At 33.5% G+C, this 18175-nt stretch overlaps 1 protein-coding gene and 1 long non-coding RNA gene across 2 annotated transcripts; one reads left to right on the forward strand and one right to left on the reverse strand.

The window, feature by feature from the left end:
* The first annotated feature begins 585 nt into the window (after positions 1-585).
* On the forward strand, positions 586-3630 carry LOC120256048. The gene is made up of 4 exons (XR_005535173.1): positions 586-676; positions 824-880; positions 3020-3069; positions 3217-3630. It is a non-coding gene; the product is annotated as an uncharacterized LOC120256048 (long non-coding RNA).
* Positions 3631-6816: 3186 nt separating this feature from the next.
* LOC120255270 (putative disease resistance protein At1g50180) lies at positions 6817-15754 on the reverse strand. Its single transcript, XM_039263130.1, has 2 exons — positions 15510-15754; positions 6817-7978 (listed from the first exon to the last, which is right to left on the reverse strand). The coding sequence occupies exons 1-2, from the start codon at positions 15752-15754 to the stop codon at positions 6817-6819; spliced, it is 1407 nt and encodes a 468-aa protein (XP_039119064.1).
* Positions 15755-18175: the final 2421 nt, after the last annotated feature.

An 18175-nucleotide genomic window follows, 5' to 3' on the forward strand; every position in this document is an offset into this window, starting at 1 on the left:
ATCTAAAAAAAATATTTTTTTTTAAAATTAACTTGAAATTATAGAGAATGTAAGAAAATAAAAATATTTTAGAAGAGCATATCGTTAACCGCATTTTATTTAAACGAATTCCTTTTTACTTTGAGGGCAACTAACAGATTGACAATGCCGAGAGATAGAAGGCCCTGGAGTGGTACCAATCTTGCCTGAAATTTTGTCTTCCTTTCCATTTATTTTAATTTTGTTTTCTCTGTCAAAGTGTTTGATTAGATGCTGGTTCGTGTTTTTTATAGGCTTCTTTGTGCTGTGATTGGTTTGATTTCGTGTTTTCCTAGTGATTTTTTTTTTTCTATATTGAAGTATGAGAAATTTTCTTTGGTTTTGGGGTTTTTTTTTAGTTTAATATTTACATGAAAGTTTGGAATTTAGGTTGGTTTCAGGGATTTATGATGTAATTTTGTAGATGTGTTTGGATTTGAGATGAACTCTGGACTTGGTGGCTCTATGTTGATTGAAAAGTTTTGGAATATTTGGCGTTTTGATTGTTGCTTCTTTCAGTTTTTCTTTTTTTCTCTTTGGGGAGGGGAGGGGTGGTTGGTGGTTGGTGGTTGGACTGATCCATGGCTTTAAAGATGATTTTGCAAAAGTTGAAGGGCTTGTAGAAGGATTTGCCCGCTTGGTATTCATATCATGAAAGGTTATTTCATTTTACTCCTTCAAATTCTTGTATATTCTGGTGTAGTTTGGTCACTTGGTGACTGATGTTTGTCTCTGTTCTATTATTTCAAGGCTCTGTGGCCGAGTATTTCATTGGCAAGTAACTGCTGATATCCCCTTTATGCAGGTGGTGTATTGTTGTTACTATCACTCCCAATCTGATTACCCATTAAAACCTCCCAAGGTATTGCCCTTTTTCACTTTTATAATTTGGTTATTAATTATATTTTCACTTTATAATAATTCAGGTTTTCATTGCCTAATAGTGATCATAATCATATTTATGGTGGTATGTGATGGTTGTATTAATAATTGTACTTAAGAATTTAGTTAAGAAGTTACTCTAGCCTCATTTCAAAAGGTGTAGCAAGATACTGGCTAAAGACATGCTTTGTTGCTCATTCATTGTTGAAAAACCAGACAATGGCGTATATTCTACTGGCATATGCTTTGCTAATTTAACTTCTAAGATGTTTAACTATTTGAAAAGACTAGACAGGATACCCTGTTCGTCATTCACTTTTGAATAAATGAGATAATCTTGTGGCTGCATTTATTGTGGCGTTTAAAGACTCATAGATCAAATGGATTCATTGTGGCTGTTGGATTATGAGAAACAATGTCTACAGAAGTGGGAGTATTGTTAAGTGTTTTTCAGCTTCAGAAGAGAATGCATGTATTATGGTCAAGCTGGAATTTTAATGACCAAATGCTTTCTTTTGAGGTTGGATGAACTTGACTATAGTAGAATACAACTTTTTTTGTCCTCATAATTGCATTTTTTTAATTGAAATTGTGTTTGGTATATATATTAGTAATTGTCGTCTGAAAGATACAGCAACTTGATAAGTATTGCTTATAATATAATATAACATCTGCTTCATACTTTGAGCCGTTTGAATTCTATCCAATCCATCATACATGTAGGACCAAGAATTTGATTGGGCCTGTTGGATTTTTGATAAATTTGGTGTTTTATGATTCACTCTATTTTTTTAATGCCTTGCTATTTAGCCTTTGGAAGTTCAATGCATAGGTTGTCTGGTTGGCAATAGTTTCCCCCACAGATTGAGTCTCCTGACCAAATTTAAGGCATATATTTATTTGCATATAACTTTGCCTTGATTTAGTTACAAAACTTTTATGTTCGTGTTGTTATACATAAATTCCTTATTACATAATGGTACTTGGAGCCATTCCTCTAAAAAGGTTCATATTTAGGTGTTCTTTTCTCTTGTTGTTTTTAACATATATATATATATATTGTTTGAATTTTGATACGTTACAAATGACAACTTGTCTTGTTGACTGGTGTGACAAGTTTCTTAAATAAATTGACCAAGGACTTTCTTTTTTTTTTTTTTTTGCATTTTTATGTCAAGTTAAAATGTCTAAAACCGCAGTATAGGATCCATGTTTTGAAACTCATGTTTAAGAAAATTGCATGATGCCTGAAGCATTTGTAGTAACTTCTCATCTGATTATTGTATACAACTGATGTTGTTGTTTCTTAGTATGCATGTAGGAAAACTTTTACAAAGCTGTTGATTTTAGCATGTTATGAACTTTTTTTTAGTAGGTAAACCACATTCATTGCTAAAATATATATATATTTTGATGAAAAACCATCCTATTTAAATTAAACTTTCAAAAAGACATATTTTGATGGAAATTTAATGTTCAAAAACAGATTATAAAATTTTGATATGAATCAATGAAAATTATTACCTTCTTGACATCTATTATTGAGTTGTGAAATTTGAAATGAGAGTTAATTGGAGGAAGTTAATTATGTTGTTAATCCTGACGTTTGACATTAGCATATATTACGCCTTGTTTTTTCTTTTTTAAAGAAAAAAGGGATACTACTACAACATTGCATTATTTAAGGAAACAATAATTATATATTGTTCTAATAAAAATAGTGAGATACATTGTCACACACTTAAATCGATATAAAAACACATGGTACCAAACTCAATTATGTTAGAATAATAAAATCACAAATGCACATGAATGTCTGGGTATAAAGCCACAAAGTATGAAACCCCCAAATAATAAAATCACAAATGCACATGAATGTCTGGGTATTAACCACAAAGTATCAAACCCAAATAACATCACATGAATAAAATCACAGAGATAAACACAAACATCAAGTGGACTTCATAAGAAACTTCATGCATGCTTCCTTGCTTGCCACTTAATCTAGAGCTCCTTTGAAATTCAAAAGCACTCCTCATTCACCCCTATGCAAATCCATGTATTTTTGCTTATTGATATTTTGATAATTCCTTGATAACAAAAGTTGATTTTGCAAAAGTTGAAGGGCTTGTAGAAGGATTTGCCCGCTTGGTATTCATATCATGAAAGGTTATTTCATTTTACTCCTTCAAATTCTTGTATATTCTGGTGTAGTTTGGTCACTTGGTGACTGATGTTTGTCTCTGTTCTATTATTTCAAGGCTCTGTGGCCGAGTATTTCATTGGCAAGTAACTGCTGATATCCCCTTTATGCAGGTGGTGTATTGTTGTTACTATCACTCCCAATCTGATTACCCATTAAAACCTCCCAAGGTATTGCCCTTTTTCACTTTTATAATTTGGTTATTAATTATATTTTCACTTTATAATAATTCAGGTTTTCATTGCCTAATAGTGATCATAATCATATTTATGGTGGTATGTGATGGTTGTATTAATAATTGTACTTAAGAATTTAGTTAAGAAGTTACTCTAGCCTCATTTCAAAAGGTGTAGCAAGATACTGGCTAAAGACATGCTTTGTTGCTCATTCATTGTTGAAAAACCAGACAATGGCGTATATTCTACTGGCATATGCTTTGCTAATTTAACTTCTAAGATGTTTAACTATTTGAAAAGACTAGACAGGATACCCTGTTCGTCATTCACTTTTGAATAAATGAGATAATCTTGTGGCTGCATTTATTGTGTGCTTAAAGACTCATAGATCAAATGGATTCATTGTGGCTGTTGGATTATGAGAAACAATGTCTACAGAAGTGGGAGTATTGTTAAGTGTTTTTCAGCTTCAGAAGAGAATGCATGTATTATGGTCAAGCTGGAATTTTTAATGACCAAATGCTTTCTTTTTGAGGTTGGATGAACTTGACTATAGTAGAATACAACTTTTTGTCCTCATAATTGCATTTTTAATTGAAATTGTGTTTGGTATATATATTAGTAATTGTCGTCTGAAAGATACAGCAACTTGATAAGTATTGCTTATAATATAATATAACATCTGCTTCATACTTTGAGCCGTTTGAATTCTATCCAATCCATCATACATGTAGGACCAAGAATTTGATTGGGCCTGTTGGATTTTTGATAAATTTGGTGTTTTATGATTCACTCTATTTTTTTAATGCCTTGCTATTTAGCCTTTGGAAGTTCAATGCATAGGTTGTCTGGTTGGCAATAGTTTCCCCCACAGATTGAGTCTCCTGACCAAATTTAAGGCATATATTTATTTGCATATAACTTTGCCTTGATTTAGTTACAAAACTTTTATGTTCGTGTTGTTATACATAAATTCCTTATTACATAATGGTACTTGGAGCCATTCCTCTAAAAAGGTTCATATTTAGGTGTTCTTTTCTCTTGTTGTTTTTAACATATATATATATATATTGTTTGAATTTTGATACGTTACAAATGACAACTTGTCTTGTTGACTGGTGTGACAAGTTTCTTAAATAAATTGACCAAGGACTTTCTTTTTTTTTTTTTTTTGCATTTTTATGTCAAGTTAAAATGTCTAAAACCGCAGTATAGGATCCATGTTTTGAAACTCATGTTTAAGAAAATTGCATGATGCCTGAAGCATTTGTAGTAACTTCTCATCTGATTATTGTATACAACTGATGTTGTTGTTTCTTAGTATGCATGTAGGAAAACTTTTACAAAGCTGTTGATTTTAGCATGTTATGAACTTTTTTTTAGTAGGTAAACCACATTCATTGCTAAAATATATATATATTTTGATGAAAAACCATCCTATTTAAATTAAACTTTCAAAAAGACATATTTTGATGGAAATTTAATGTTCAAAAACAGATTATAAAATTTTGATATGAATCAATGAAAATTATTACCTTCTTGACATCTATTATTGAGTTGTGAAATTTGAAATGAGAGTTAATTGGAGGAAGTTAATTATGTTGTTAATCCTGACGTTTGACATTAGCATATATTACGCCTTGTTTTTTCTTTTTTAAAGAAAAAAGGGATACTACTACAACATTGCATTATTTAAGGAAACAATAATTATATATTGTTCTAATAAAAATAGTGAGATACATTGTCACACACTTAAATCGATATAAAAACACATGGTACCAAACTCAATTATGTTAGAATAATAAAATCACAAATGCACATGAATGTCTGGGTATAAAGCCACAAAGTATGAAACCCCCAAATAATAAAATCACAAATGCACATGAATGTCTGGGTATTAACCACAAAGTATCAAACCCAAATAACATCACATGAATAAAATCACAGAGATAAACACAAACATCAAGTGGACTTCATAAGAAACTTCATGCATGCTTCCTTGCTTGCCACTTAATCTAGAGCTCCTTTGAAATTCAAAAGCACTCCTCATTCACCCCTATGCAAATCCATGTATTTTTGCTTATTGATATTTTGATAATTCCTTGATAACAAAACATACTAAATACAATTTAATAAAATATTAAGACTTACCTTTTGAAGGTAGCTAACAATTGAACATATATAGATCCATTGCTGCATATGCTGAAATATGAAGGTCGATGAGAGTTAACTCTAAGATGAAATGGAAAGGAAATAGCTGAAATTAAAGTTATACTAAATAATTAAAGGAACTCACTTAAGGCTATATGATGGAGATGTTGGGCACATGTTGTATCTTGTACCAGTCTTCTCCTATATTCTCCTTAATCCTAGTTTTAAATTCTGCAGACATTAATGTCAATACCAATTGATCAAGTGGCACATGCTTCAGTCCTTCTGGAACCATCTTCAACTTTGGACAACGAAATAGCAGTAAATATTTGAGGCATGGCATTGCATTCTCCTCTATCGTCCACTCCTCAAGTTCATAAAAACCCACAACTGTCAAGGATAATAGTTGAGGGAAACCTGTTGCCGAACATATCACCTGTTTTCCGCAATATGACTTATTTCCAAGTTCTAGATATTTTAGAAATTGCAGCTTCTCTAATGTTGTGCCATTGGGTCTTGCTTCAATTGAGAATAAATCAAGACTAGTTTTACTAGTTGTTGAGGAAATACTTGATTGTATGGAAGTCGTTTGCATTTTAACTCTCCATGAAGAAACAATTTCTTGAGGCATTTTTGCTTGGAAAATGCTGTAATAACATTGTAGGAAGGAATTAGAGCTCCCTCTATATTTAAGGAGGTAAGTTGACCCAATTTCTGGAGTGATGAAGATAGTGCATCAGCATGGTCAATAGTGACATCATTAATGCACAATTTGCGTAGATTTGTGAGCTTTGGAAGTGTATTCCCTATCCATGATCCAGCATTTACCCTTTTTAAAGTCTGCAAATTCTTTAATACAATATTTTCCATATTCGGTGGATAAGTGCTTGAAATACATAGATCAACATGCCTGAGACTGTCAATCCTCCAAAGTGAATCTGATATATTTTCTAACTGTTTAGTAGTACCGATAATAAAAGTCTGGAGATTGCGAAGATGACTAATCCATGATGGAACTTCCATCAAACCGAAAGCACGCAACTCAAGATATCTTAAATGAATTAATGATTTGATTTCACTTTGAAATTTTGATGTAGACAAATTCCTTAAAGAAAGCACTCTTAATAATTTAAATCCACCAAACTGTCTATTCATCACTTGGAAGGTCAGAGGGTCAATATGATGCCCATCGAAGAATAAACCCCGTAACTTCGAGTTAGAAAAGTTTAGAATCTCAATCTCATTAAATGTGATTAGTCGTCGGGCTGCATTTGCATTTGACATTGTCACATGATCTACACTGTCATTCTTATAGATTTGAAGATATTTGTTCTCTTTGGCTTCCTCAATGCACAAATCACGCAAGAGATCATGGATTCGGCAATACTATGCACTTCCATCACATTTCCAGTCGGTAACTTGGATCAAACACCTTTGTGCCAATTCCTCCAACCAATCCAGTCCAATTTCTTCTACGGTTTTACTAGTTCTTGTTGGTAAAAAACCTTCAGCCGACCACAATCTAATTAATGTTTGTGCAGAAATATTCTTGTGCTCTCGGAAGCAACCAAAATAAAGATAACATGATTTCAAGTAATATGGCAAATCATTATAGCTCAATGCAAGTATTTCTAAACGCCTTTCTCCACCTTCAGCAAACTGCCCTTTCATGCTCTTAACAACTTTCTGCCATGCATCTTTGGTTTGTGGTTTAGTTGAGACAAGTCCTCCAAGGACTACTAGTGCTAGTGGTAGACCGCTGCACTTTTGAATAAGCTGATCAGCATAATCAACCAAATTTATTGGGCAACATGTTTCAATATCTTGTCTTGGGAAGACCTTGCGAAAAAACAACTCCCAGCTCTCTTTTTTATTTAAAAATCGCAATTCATGAGGTTGGGCAGTACGATTTGCAATCTTAGCAACATTTAAGAAGCGAGTGGTGATAATAACTCTACTTCCATTATTAACATCTGGAAAAGCTTTAAGTAATTCATTCCATACATCTTCTTTCCAAATATCATCAAGAACGATTAAGTACTTGCCTTCCTTCAATTTTTTAGAAATGGCAACTGAGAGGTCTCGGATTGTATCGGCTGATGGAGTTGTTGAAACTTCTGATGAGATTCTTTTCAAAATCTCAAGGATGGTATATTCTTGAGATATGATTACCCATGCAAATATATCAAAACTTCTCTTGACTTCATGATCATTATAAATGGATTTAACAAGTGTGGTCTTTCCCAAACCACCCATACCGACTATAAATATCACCGTTTGATATGTATCATTTATGTCAACCAACTCTTGCACAATCTTTTTCTTCTCATTATCAAAGCCAACAATATCTATTTCATCATTCAATTGAGGTAATATAGGGATCATGTCTTGACTTCTAGACTGACTAGTTGTGCCATATGTTTCATCAATATTAGCAATTCCGTATCTTGTTCTACTTTCAGATAGCTTTTGGATCTCAGCTGCTATTCTTCTAACATCCACATGAATCTTGTGTCTATGGATAAGTTCAACAGGTATGAACATATACCTGGGACAAAATCATAGTTATTCCTTTTACCAATCAAAAATTTTGTTTTTAATGCATCTATAAATGAATATCGTTTGATCAAATAATTTAGAAATAGCACCCAGTTTCAAACGTTAGTAATAGATTTGTAACGGAATAAATTCTGTTTCCAAAATTTGAAAAATAGCAACATAAAGTATTCCATTGTTAATTCATTGCTAAATTCTGCAATATAATTTATATTATTACTAATCCGTTTTAGAGGTTAACAACGGAATAGCAAGGGAATTTGGAAAATATTTTGTTTTAAATTTGTTCTTTTATTAGAAACAAAAAATAATCTGTTGCAAATCCGTTACTAAAATTAACCAAAATATATATATATATATATAATTATATTTTAAAACAAAGTATAGTTAATATCCCTATACTTTCAATTAATTTTTGTTAATTTAACCTTAGACCACAGAAATGCAAATTTGAAGCTTTCATCAAAAAAGCGATGCACAATAATGCTTATTAACATGTGTCTGCGTTTAGTTCATGAATCTTTTGTATAAGATTGTAGAAGGCTTAGTTCAATATTTTCAAATAAAGAAATGTCATCTGGTTGGTAAGTTTATAAACCAATTAAAAAGTTCTATATCCAATCGCTGGAAATGTGATCAAAAGGAGTTAAAAAAATTAATGAAAATGTGGGAAAAAAATTTGAGAATATTTTTTCATCTACCAGGTGCAAATCCAATAGGATATATTTTCATCCAAAACTTTATCAAGAGTTTATTCTTAAAACACTGGTCTAATAATATTTGAAAGAAGCAATTTTTTTTTTTTTTTTGAAAAGGTGGATAAACCACATGCATTAAAAAACAAAAAGAAAGAAGTGTTAGTGCAACCACACTATTTATTGGCATGATTTGACACCTAGACCAAGTGACGTGGCAAATAAGGTGACAAAGCATAATTGATGATGTGGCAAGCATGGTGACATGGCAAGGAGACTTGGAGTGCAAGGCAAACATCTTGAAGATCTTGATGGAGCTATTTTTTTAGTAAGTCTCAACATGGAGCCAAAATATCTTGAAGATCATGGTGAAGTTATCTTAAAGATCTTGGTGGAGTTATTTTTTTGGCAATGCATTACAACTTGAAGACAAGATCATATCGAGACCATATTTAGGGTGATTTGATTGAAGACTAAATATGGTGGAGCTTAATTAAAGAAAGATCTATTCATGGTGTGAATGAAGATATGATTTGAAGAATCCTTGATGAGAATCATTGAAGTCTATTAACGGCAAGATTTGAGGACCAAACTTGGGTGAATTGAAGATCAAGTTTGGAGAATCTTTCGAAGACCAAATTTAGGGTGAATTGAAGACTAAGTTTGGCAAGTTTCGTGAAGACGCATAAGGGACGATGCGCCCCTGCGAGGGGACTGCGTGATGAGGAACCGAGGAGGTAGGCTGAGTTCGCGTGAGTCGGGATCGGGAGATTTGGGTCGCATCGACTCGGGACTAAGCATGACCGGGAGGTTGATGGATCTTGAGGTCATCCATAGCGTAACTGAACTTCAGCGATCGGGGCCATGTTGCAATTCATGTTACAACAGGAGTTGCAGTGACTAATTTCAGCGGGTTTTTAAATTAGTAGCAGCGGAGATTCTAAAAAGAGGTATGTGCTATATTTGGGGACGTTGAGACGTCTATATAAGCTACCTTGCTCGTGAGATTGTAGGGTGTGACTCTTGGGGAACTCTTGGAGGAGAGTGTGTGAGCACCAGACAATCTGGAGAGGGTAGTGTTCATTATTGTTGAGTGAGTGAGTGACAAGTGTTTTGTACTAATGTATTTTCACCTCTTTTAGTGGATTGTTTTTCTCCGGGCTTGGCCCTCCAGACGTAGGCGAGAGGACACCGAACTGGGTTACCAATCTTGTGTGTCTCCTTCTTGCTTGGTTTGTGTGAGTTTTTCTTTGAGTGTTGTGAGTGTTCACTAAACCACAAATCACATTGCCGGAACTAACAAGAAGCAATTTCAGTACTTATACATTTTTTTTCTTCTAAAAATCAATGTGAATACTAAAAATTAGATATATAAAGCCAGAATTTAACTTTGCTTCTCTCTAAAGTGTTTGAATAAAGACATAAGAAAACATACACTTATTTCTTTCATTGTTTTTTTTTTGTAGTAAGTGTTTAATTTAGATAATAAGCAGTTTTTTTTATTTAATTTCAAAGGTCTAGCTTATTATTTTCTATAAAAATATTTAGAAAAATATAAGTTAGCTCTTATTTTTATAAGTGAATGTAAACCGATCTATAATAGGTGTTTTTAAGGATAAAAAAGCATATTTGTATTGGTTTAAAAAAAAAAAGATAGAAGATAAAAGTTTCATTAACATGGGGTGTGTAGGTGTGCGTTTAGATCATGAATATGTTGAAGCTCTCAGACAATTGGATAAAAGTGTAAAGGGCTCAATTATTGGATAGGCTAATGGTATAACATGAAATTGCTAATAAGAAAGGCAAGAGTTTGAATTCTTTCTCCGACAGACTGTTCTTGTATTATTTATGTACTGTACACTCGGGGTTCATCAACATTATTCAAGAGCTTGGTATGTGGGTCCCCTGTGGGAAAAACAATGGTTTCACCTCTCTAGAGTTGTAGGGCATGGGGATTTTTCTGAGAGGTCCATAAGCCACAGTAAATGAGAGGTGCTTGTTGCTTATTTGTCAAAAAAATTTGTAAAAGGTTTGGTAGGTCACTATTTTCAAATAAATAAAGTAATGTCACATGCTTGGTAATTTATAAATAAATAAAAAATTTATATATCAAATCACTGGTACACCTATCCAAGCTTGGATGTCTGCCTAAAAATTAGAAGAGTTTGGACAAATATATGAGGCCCAATGACCAGGTCTTGGACAAAAAAAAGAACCTATTTTAAAAACGGATTGGGTCTAGTTTTTGTTATTAAAAGCCCGAGCCTGGCTTGGCTCGGTTCGAGTTATATAGTATATTTATTAATTAATTTTGTATATATATATATAATTCAGATATTAATAAAATCAAATATTCATATATTGAAAATATAAAAGGTCATATTCAGATATTTTTAATTTTAAAGTGTTTGATAAAATAATATTTAGTCATGTTTACAGATTAATATTATTGTTAGCTTTTCTATAACTTATTTATTATTTGATAAAAGACCTATTTGGACGGGCTTTGATTAAAAGTCATCAAATTCAGGTGGGTTTTGGCAAAAATTAAAGTCCATATTACCAAATTTGGGCAAGCTTAAATTTTATAAATTATAGATTCAACACGATCCAAATACAGGCTGACCTATGAACATGTCTAATCATTCAGGTGAGTTTTGGTAAAAATTAAAGTCTATATTACCAAATTTGGGCAAGCCTAAATTTTATGAATTATAGATTCAACACGATCCAAATACAGGCCGACCCATGAACATGTCTAATCATTGCTAATGCGATTGAAACGAACTAAAGATTCATGAGCATGAGGGAAAAAACATTGAGAATAGTTCATCATGTACATGTGCAAAACTAGTAGGATATTTTCATCCAACGAAAATAACTCAACATTCTATTTCAGAACACTACGTAGAGTTTTTCTTTAATCACGGGTCTAATAACTTTTGAAGAAACAATTTTACTGTATATAGTTTTTCATAAGTCAATCCAAAAACTAAAAATTAGATATATATAACTATTTAAAAAAATTAAAAAAGAAAACACTCATTTATTTTTAATAAATATTTGTTTAATTTAAAAAATAAGTGGTTTTTTAAAAAGCAATAAACTTGATCTAAACTCAGTTCCTTGGCAAGGACACAAACTACGCATGACCTAGTACTAATAGACCAAGATATCGTTAATTACCTATAAATAATTAATTTTAATTTTAACTTTATTATTTTTCAAATATTGAGAAAGTTAAGAGTTCTTTTAAGTAAACTATCTAGTTCACTAGATGTCAAGTTGTTAAGCTGGTTTTATTTTCTCTCTCCATCTGAGTTGAAATAAAATCAATTTTAAAAGACTTGAAATCAGAATATTTTTTTATTTTTTCTCATTTTAAAAATCTCTAAACAAGTTCTTATTCAAAATAATACAAATGAAAATGTGTTTCTATAAGTTGAATGTAAAAACACTTCATTATTTTAAATATTAGAAGCATTCTTATCCTCTTTAGATAAGGTTATGAAAGAAAATGCTTTCTTTAATTTGGTAGGACTTGTTCTTAAAGACCATTACAGATAAGTTGAAGTTTTTATCTTTGTATATGATAATTCAGAAGTGTTTCCCAAATTAAAAATTTATTTTGGTTTTCATCCCTAGAAATACTTCTTGAATGAGAAATTACATAAAAAATAATAAATAAAAAAATTAACCATAGCAGCAACTACAATAATTACAATAAATATAATAAGTAAACTAATTATTAGACACCTACAATCTCACTGAAAAATAAAAAACAAATTAAATTTAAGTTTAGGATATATTAATGTGGATTTGAAAATGTCAATATCAAGATTGATAAAGGGTAACCATGACCAGAAATTATATGTTTTAAAGTTTCATACTTTAAATTTCATCCTCAAAAATCACTTTCAATTACTACCTCCCAAACACATGAAAAAAATATATTTTGAAGTGTTTCAACATAATAAACTTGACTTCTAAACACCAACGGCCTTTGGGTCAATTAGTATTGGGTCCCTTGCGTAGGGCGTTCGTTTCGGAGAGGACTCGGGATCGAACCTTATGTCCTACGCAAGGTGAGGGCATGTAGGTTGGCGTTGTCGCCTTTCTCAAAAAAAAAAAAAAAATTGACCTCTAAACAAATTGTAGAAGAAATTCACAAGTATATGATGAGGAAAACTTTTTTCTTAAAAGGACATTTTGGATATACAAAAGTTAATCCCGGTGTGACTTAGGGGAAACGATGGCAAAAAAGTCTCTAAAACTAAAACTTATTAGAAGATCAAAAGGAAAATCCTCTAACAATTATCTTTTCTAATGGTTCTTAGGATTCCATAATTGAATCAAACTTTGAAATATATCCTAAAATATGACTAAAATCAAACTTTGATATATATATATATATATGTATATATATTCCAATTAATAACTACAATCAAACTCTAATGCGTATCCGAAGTAATAATTACTTTAATTGAAGAATTCTATTAAATTTTAAAAAAGCAATTTTCTAATTCTTATCCAAGTAGTTATATATTTATATGACAACAAATTTTTAATAACTATGTATCCAACCAACGAGACTACAGATGGTGAGATTCAAGGAGATTGGGACCTTTAAACAAATTGTAGAAGAAATTCATAAGGATATAATGAGGAAAACCTTTTTCTTAAAAGGACATTTTGGTTATACAAAAGTTAATCCTGGTGTGACTTAGGGGAAACGATGGCAAAAAAGTCTCTAAAACTAAAACTTATTAGAAGATCAAAAGAAAAATCCTCTAACAATTATCTTTTCTAATGGTTCTTAGGATTCCATAATTGAATCAAACTTTGAAATATATCCTAAAATATAACTAAAATCAAACTTTGATATATATATATATATATATATTCCAATTAATAACTACAATCAAACTCTAATGCGTATCCGAAGTAATAATAATAATAATTATTATAATTATAATAAATTAATGAAACAAACTTACATGCATGCCCTACATCAAAACTTCTTGTTTCCCTCCTTAAAAATGCATTTTAGAGAAACACCAATCGTGTGTTTTAAATGGAAAAGGAAAAAAACACTAAACTATTTTTTTTAATAAAGGCGACAAGTATCACCCTACAAAGAAGTTTTGAGGGATACTCACTTATCATAGTGCACCTGAAGAAGTTATTGAAGCTAGACCATAAAAATGATGAATTCTATATCTATATATATGTGGTTCTTTTTTTTCCCAATTAATTTTTTAAATTTTATAAAAATTAATGGGAAAAATTGGATTCAATTGTCAACTGCATTTAAATCTAGCAGTTTTGTTTTACATGAAGGAGATTTTTATCAATTTACTTTACTTACCTGAAAAACTGTAATAAACAACATACATCATACATAAAATTCGTAACATTTCAAATAAATTAACAAAAATAACATATTGATCAATCTAACAATTTATTATGTTGTTTTTTACCTAAATTTATTAGTTTCTTTATTTATAACGGTTCTTTACTTAGGTGGGTGGAATTTATTTATTCCATACATATTCATTCATAGGCTTTTCGTAAAAAAATAAAATCGTTGTAGTTTTCGGAATGCCGACTTTGCGTAAGCGATCTCAAGCTCTTTCAAGTTGCTCAATAGTCTTTTTACGCAATTCATCCGAATTTTGAATAGTACTCAAGATCCTTTGCTTTTAATTATCTAATAAATTATTTGAATTCATATGTGCTATGACCATGTTTGTGAAAAGTCAAAATTTCTTAGCTCTTTCTACCGCGTGTACATTAGCATTATGATGGTGTTTTTCCAAACTAAAACATTGTTGTTCAGTGTCTTGGACCAACCATTCCTTAGAAGGTATTGTTAAAAGATCATTAATCCCCAATGAAATAGACATAGTTGTGTGAAAATAATTACAACACACTACTAAAAAATGCCACATTTTTCTATAGAAATGTGTTTGCTCAAGGAAGACTCCAGAGGACCTTGATCATAAATAAGAGGATTATTTATGACAAAAAAAAACTAATACAAATTCACATTCCAATACATTGCAATAGAGAACAATTGTGCGAAGGGAAAGGGGTTTTCATTTCCGGCCTACTATCTACTATATAATAAAATATATTATATTTAACTTTTAAGCTTTTACATTATTTTAACCACCACCTAAAAATTTATTTACCCAGTTAGACATCGGCACATGAGGGGATCATGATTAGAATCTACCATGTGCACACAAAACAATTGTTTTTAGTGTTTCTTATTTATTTATTTATTAAAACCACTATACACATGCTATCTTCTCATAAAAACACTTATTTGATAAGTTTGTGCTTTTTTTAGAAAAAAGAAATAAATCCAAACAGGTTTTAGTATGTATCAACACAGTTAATTCCTTATTTACTGAAGCCAAAAAGAAACGGCTTATTTTTGGGATAAGTATTTATAAATTAATAAAAACAAAGAAGATATATGCACTATGTGTTAGGATCGGGAGAAAACAGAGTGTGGAAGAACTCTCAGAAGTCACTCAGATTTCACACTCGAAATGAGTTCTTAATACAACAAAAAGAATGAAGGAAGCAATGTAGAGAAGAAGATAACCCAAAATCCATCGAATTCACTCAATATTTTTTTCTCGAGTTCATTCCGAAAGCATTTAAACAAGCGGCAGATGTGCATGCCGATGAAGACACCATGGTTCATACAACCAGAACATTTGAATTATAAAAATACAAACATAAAGTGATAAACAAATACAACATTAAGATAAAAACAAGGAAACTGAGAATTCCAATTCGGTCTTTTGCTATGACATCTCTTCAGTGTGGTGGAGAGTGAGTGGAAGCTGGGAATGTCTCCGGGAAACCCGGGAGCGAGTCTCGGGTGGCTTCGGTGAAGTGTCTCGATCAAGCATCCTCAACATCCTCCCTTGATCGGAGAAGTCTCTAATTCCCGACTCAAGTCTACGTGCTTCAAACTTGCATCTTGGCAATGGTTTGGTGAGCGAATCGGCAAGTTGCTCTTCGATCCTGCGAGTGTTTAACATCAATTGCTTCATCTCTTATAAGATCCCGGATGAAGTGAAAGCGGGTGTCAATGTGCTTTGTACGCCCATGGTGAGCGAGGGTTTTTAGCGATACAAAGTGCGGATCGATTATCACACCGGATGACAGAGAGCAGTTGTGCTTCATTCAAATCTCCCAACAAGCGCCTCAACCAAAAGCAACTTCACGGCGGCGAGTCGAGGAGATATACTGCCTGCCGTGCTAGAGCAGAGCGATGATGGCTCGTTTCTTGGAGCACCGAGCTATAGCTCCTGAACCAAGTGAGAAAATCCATCCTGTGGTACTCTTCCGGTCATCCACGAGAACCGCTCAATCATTTTGTCGAATAACCAAATAATTTAAAAAATTCTCTCCTCTGTTATAATGAATCCCATAATTAACTGTTCCACTGATATAGCGTAGGATTCTCTTCAGGGCTCCCAAGTGGTGCATACTTGGTTTTTGCATGTCAACCGAGATGACAAGGAGACGACTTGAGCTATAGTCCGGTCGAGTGTGAGATAAATATAATACCCCCAATTATCCTTCTATATCTCACCGGACTGCTTTCTCCTGAACTATCAAACAGAGAGAGTTTTTCATTTGCATTCATAGGTGTATCAATTGATTTACAATTCTCCATCCCGGCTTACGTGAAGTAAATCAACAGCGAATTTGTGTTGAGATACAAAGATTGATCCTTTCTTCTGAGTAATTTTGAGACCGAGAAAATACCTCATCGGTCCGAGGTCAGACATCTCGAAAGTATTCATCATAGAGTTTTTGAATTCCCTTAGCTGCATCTCAGAAGAACCCATATAAAGGATATCATCGACATATAAACAGAGTAACGATGAACAACGTGATCTTCTCCCTTCTTACAATACACGTGAGGTTCATTTGACCGATGAACGAAGCCCAACCGAGTGAAATATGCATCGATGTGACTGTACCAAGCTCGAGGGGCTTGACGGAGGCCATACAAGGCTTTGTGAAGCCGATACACACATGCTTCTTTTCCCTTAACTATAAACCCTTCCGGTTGTGAGACAAAGACCTCCTCCTTGAGTTCTCCATTAAGAAATGGCGATTTGACATCGAGTTGGTATCACCGTCACTCTCGTTGAGCCCCCAATGGACAAAAAAAGATCCTCACTCTGTCTCCATGCGAGCAACTGGAGAGAAAATTTCTTCAAAATCAACTCCCTCCTTCTGAGAATACCCTTTTGCCACAGTACGTGCTTTCTTCTTTACTAGAGTGTTCCATCTGGTTTTAAACTTCGATTTGAAGACCCATTTTAAACCGATTGTTTTCTTCCCTTCTGGTAGAGAGGTTAAGCTCCATGTTTTGTTTTTAGTAATTGCAGTAACTTTCTTCTTTCATGGTCTGCAATCCAATCTTTATGCTTAGCAGACATCTTCAGTAAGTGATGGGATCTCCAACGGTGAGAGCAAAGGAGCAAGAGTGATAGATTTCGGAGATTTCGGTACCTCGTCGGGCGCCACCGTCTTCTCCGACGAGTTCTTCAATATTTGGAGAAGAAGAGCAATTTGGAAGATGACGATCCAACCATTCAGAGATCTGATCGAACGGTGTGGATTGTGCACGAGTTTTGGCCTTTGAAGTCACGCTTTTCCTCACGTGCGGGCTCACGGTTTGATGGAGTCGACTCGGCGCCCTCGACCAATCACGCCTTTTTCTTTGAAAAAGCGAGCGCTTCGGCGGCGTGTCGCGCGTTTGAATCCGGAACGATGATCTTATAGGCTCTCGAGTTTTTCATCTGTAGCCAATGAAAAACACCGGAAAGTGACTTGGAGTCAAACTTGGATCTGAGCTGTGGGTCAACGAGCATGAATGCCAAGCACCCGAATACTCTGAAATGGTCCACACTCGGTTTCTCTCCGGTCAAGGCTTCAAAGGAGTTTGAAGCTTCCACAGGAGGTGGGGACGGTTGAGAATATAGGCGGCGGTGGCGGCGGCTCGACCCGAGTATTCGGCGGCACGGACATTTGCTTTAGCAGGTGCTGCGCGCCATCTACAGTACGGTCCGGTTCTTCCGCTCGGCAACTCCGTTCTGGCGAGGGTGTTCGAGGCAGGATAATTGATGCCGAATACCGCATCTCGCAAAAGTATTGAATTCGGTGGAGGTGAACTCTCCCCACGGTCGGTCATGCTGATATCTTCACTCGGGAGAGACAATTGCTTCTCCACCAACACTTTGAACTCTCTCGAATTTTTTTCAAAAAACTTCTAGCTTTCTTTTGTATAAAGAACACCCAACTGTGTCTTGAGTAGTCATCAGTTAACAAAAAGAAATAGCTATTACCTCCTATGGATGGAGTCTTGATTGGTCCGACGAGATCTGCATGAATTAACTCCAATGGAGCTACTGCTCGCTTTGCCATTCCTTTGGGAAACTTCGTCTGTGTTTGCT

Source organism: Dioscorea cayenensis, chromosome 3 (genome assembly GCF_009730915.1).
Source record: "Dioscorea cayenensis subsp. rotundata cultivar TDr96_F1 chromosome 3, TDr96_F1_v2_PseudoChromosome.rev07_lg8_w22 25.fasta, whole genome shotgun sequence".
Classification (NCBI taxonomy): domain Eukaryota; kingdom Viridiplantae; phylum Streptophyta; class Magnoliopsida; order Dioscoreales; family Dioscoreaceae; genus Dioscorea; species Dioscorea cayenensis.

Coding starts and splice junctions, on each gene's coding strand:
- LOC120255270 (XM_039263130.1), bottom strand. CDS start 15,754: ATGAAGCAATTGATGTTAAACACTCGCAGGATCGAAGAGCAACTTGCC. Junction 7,979..15,509: donor CTCCACCACACTGAAGAGAT/GTCATAGCAAAA, acceptor ATTTTGTCCCAG/GTATATGTTCATACCTGTTG.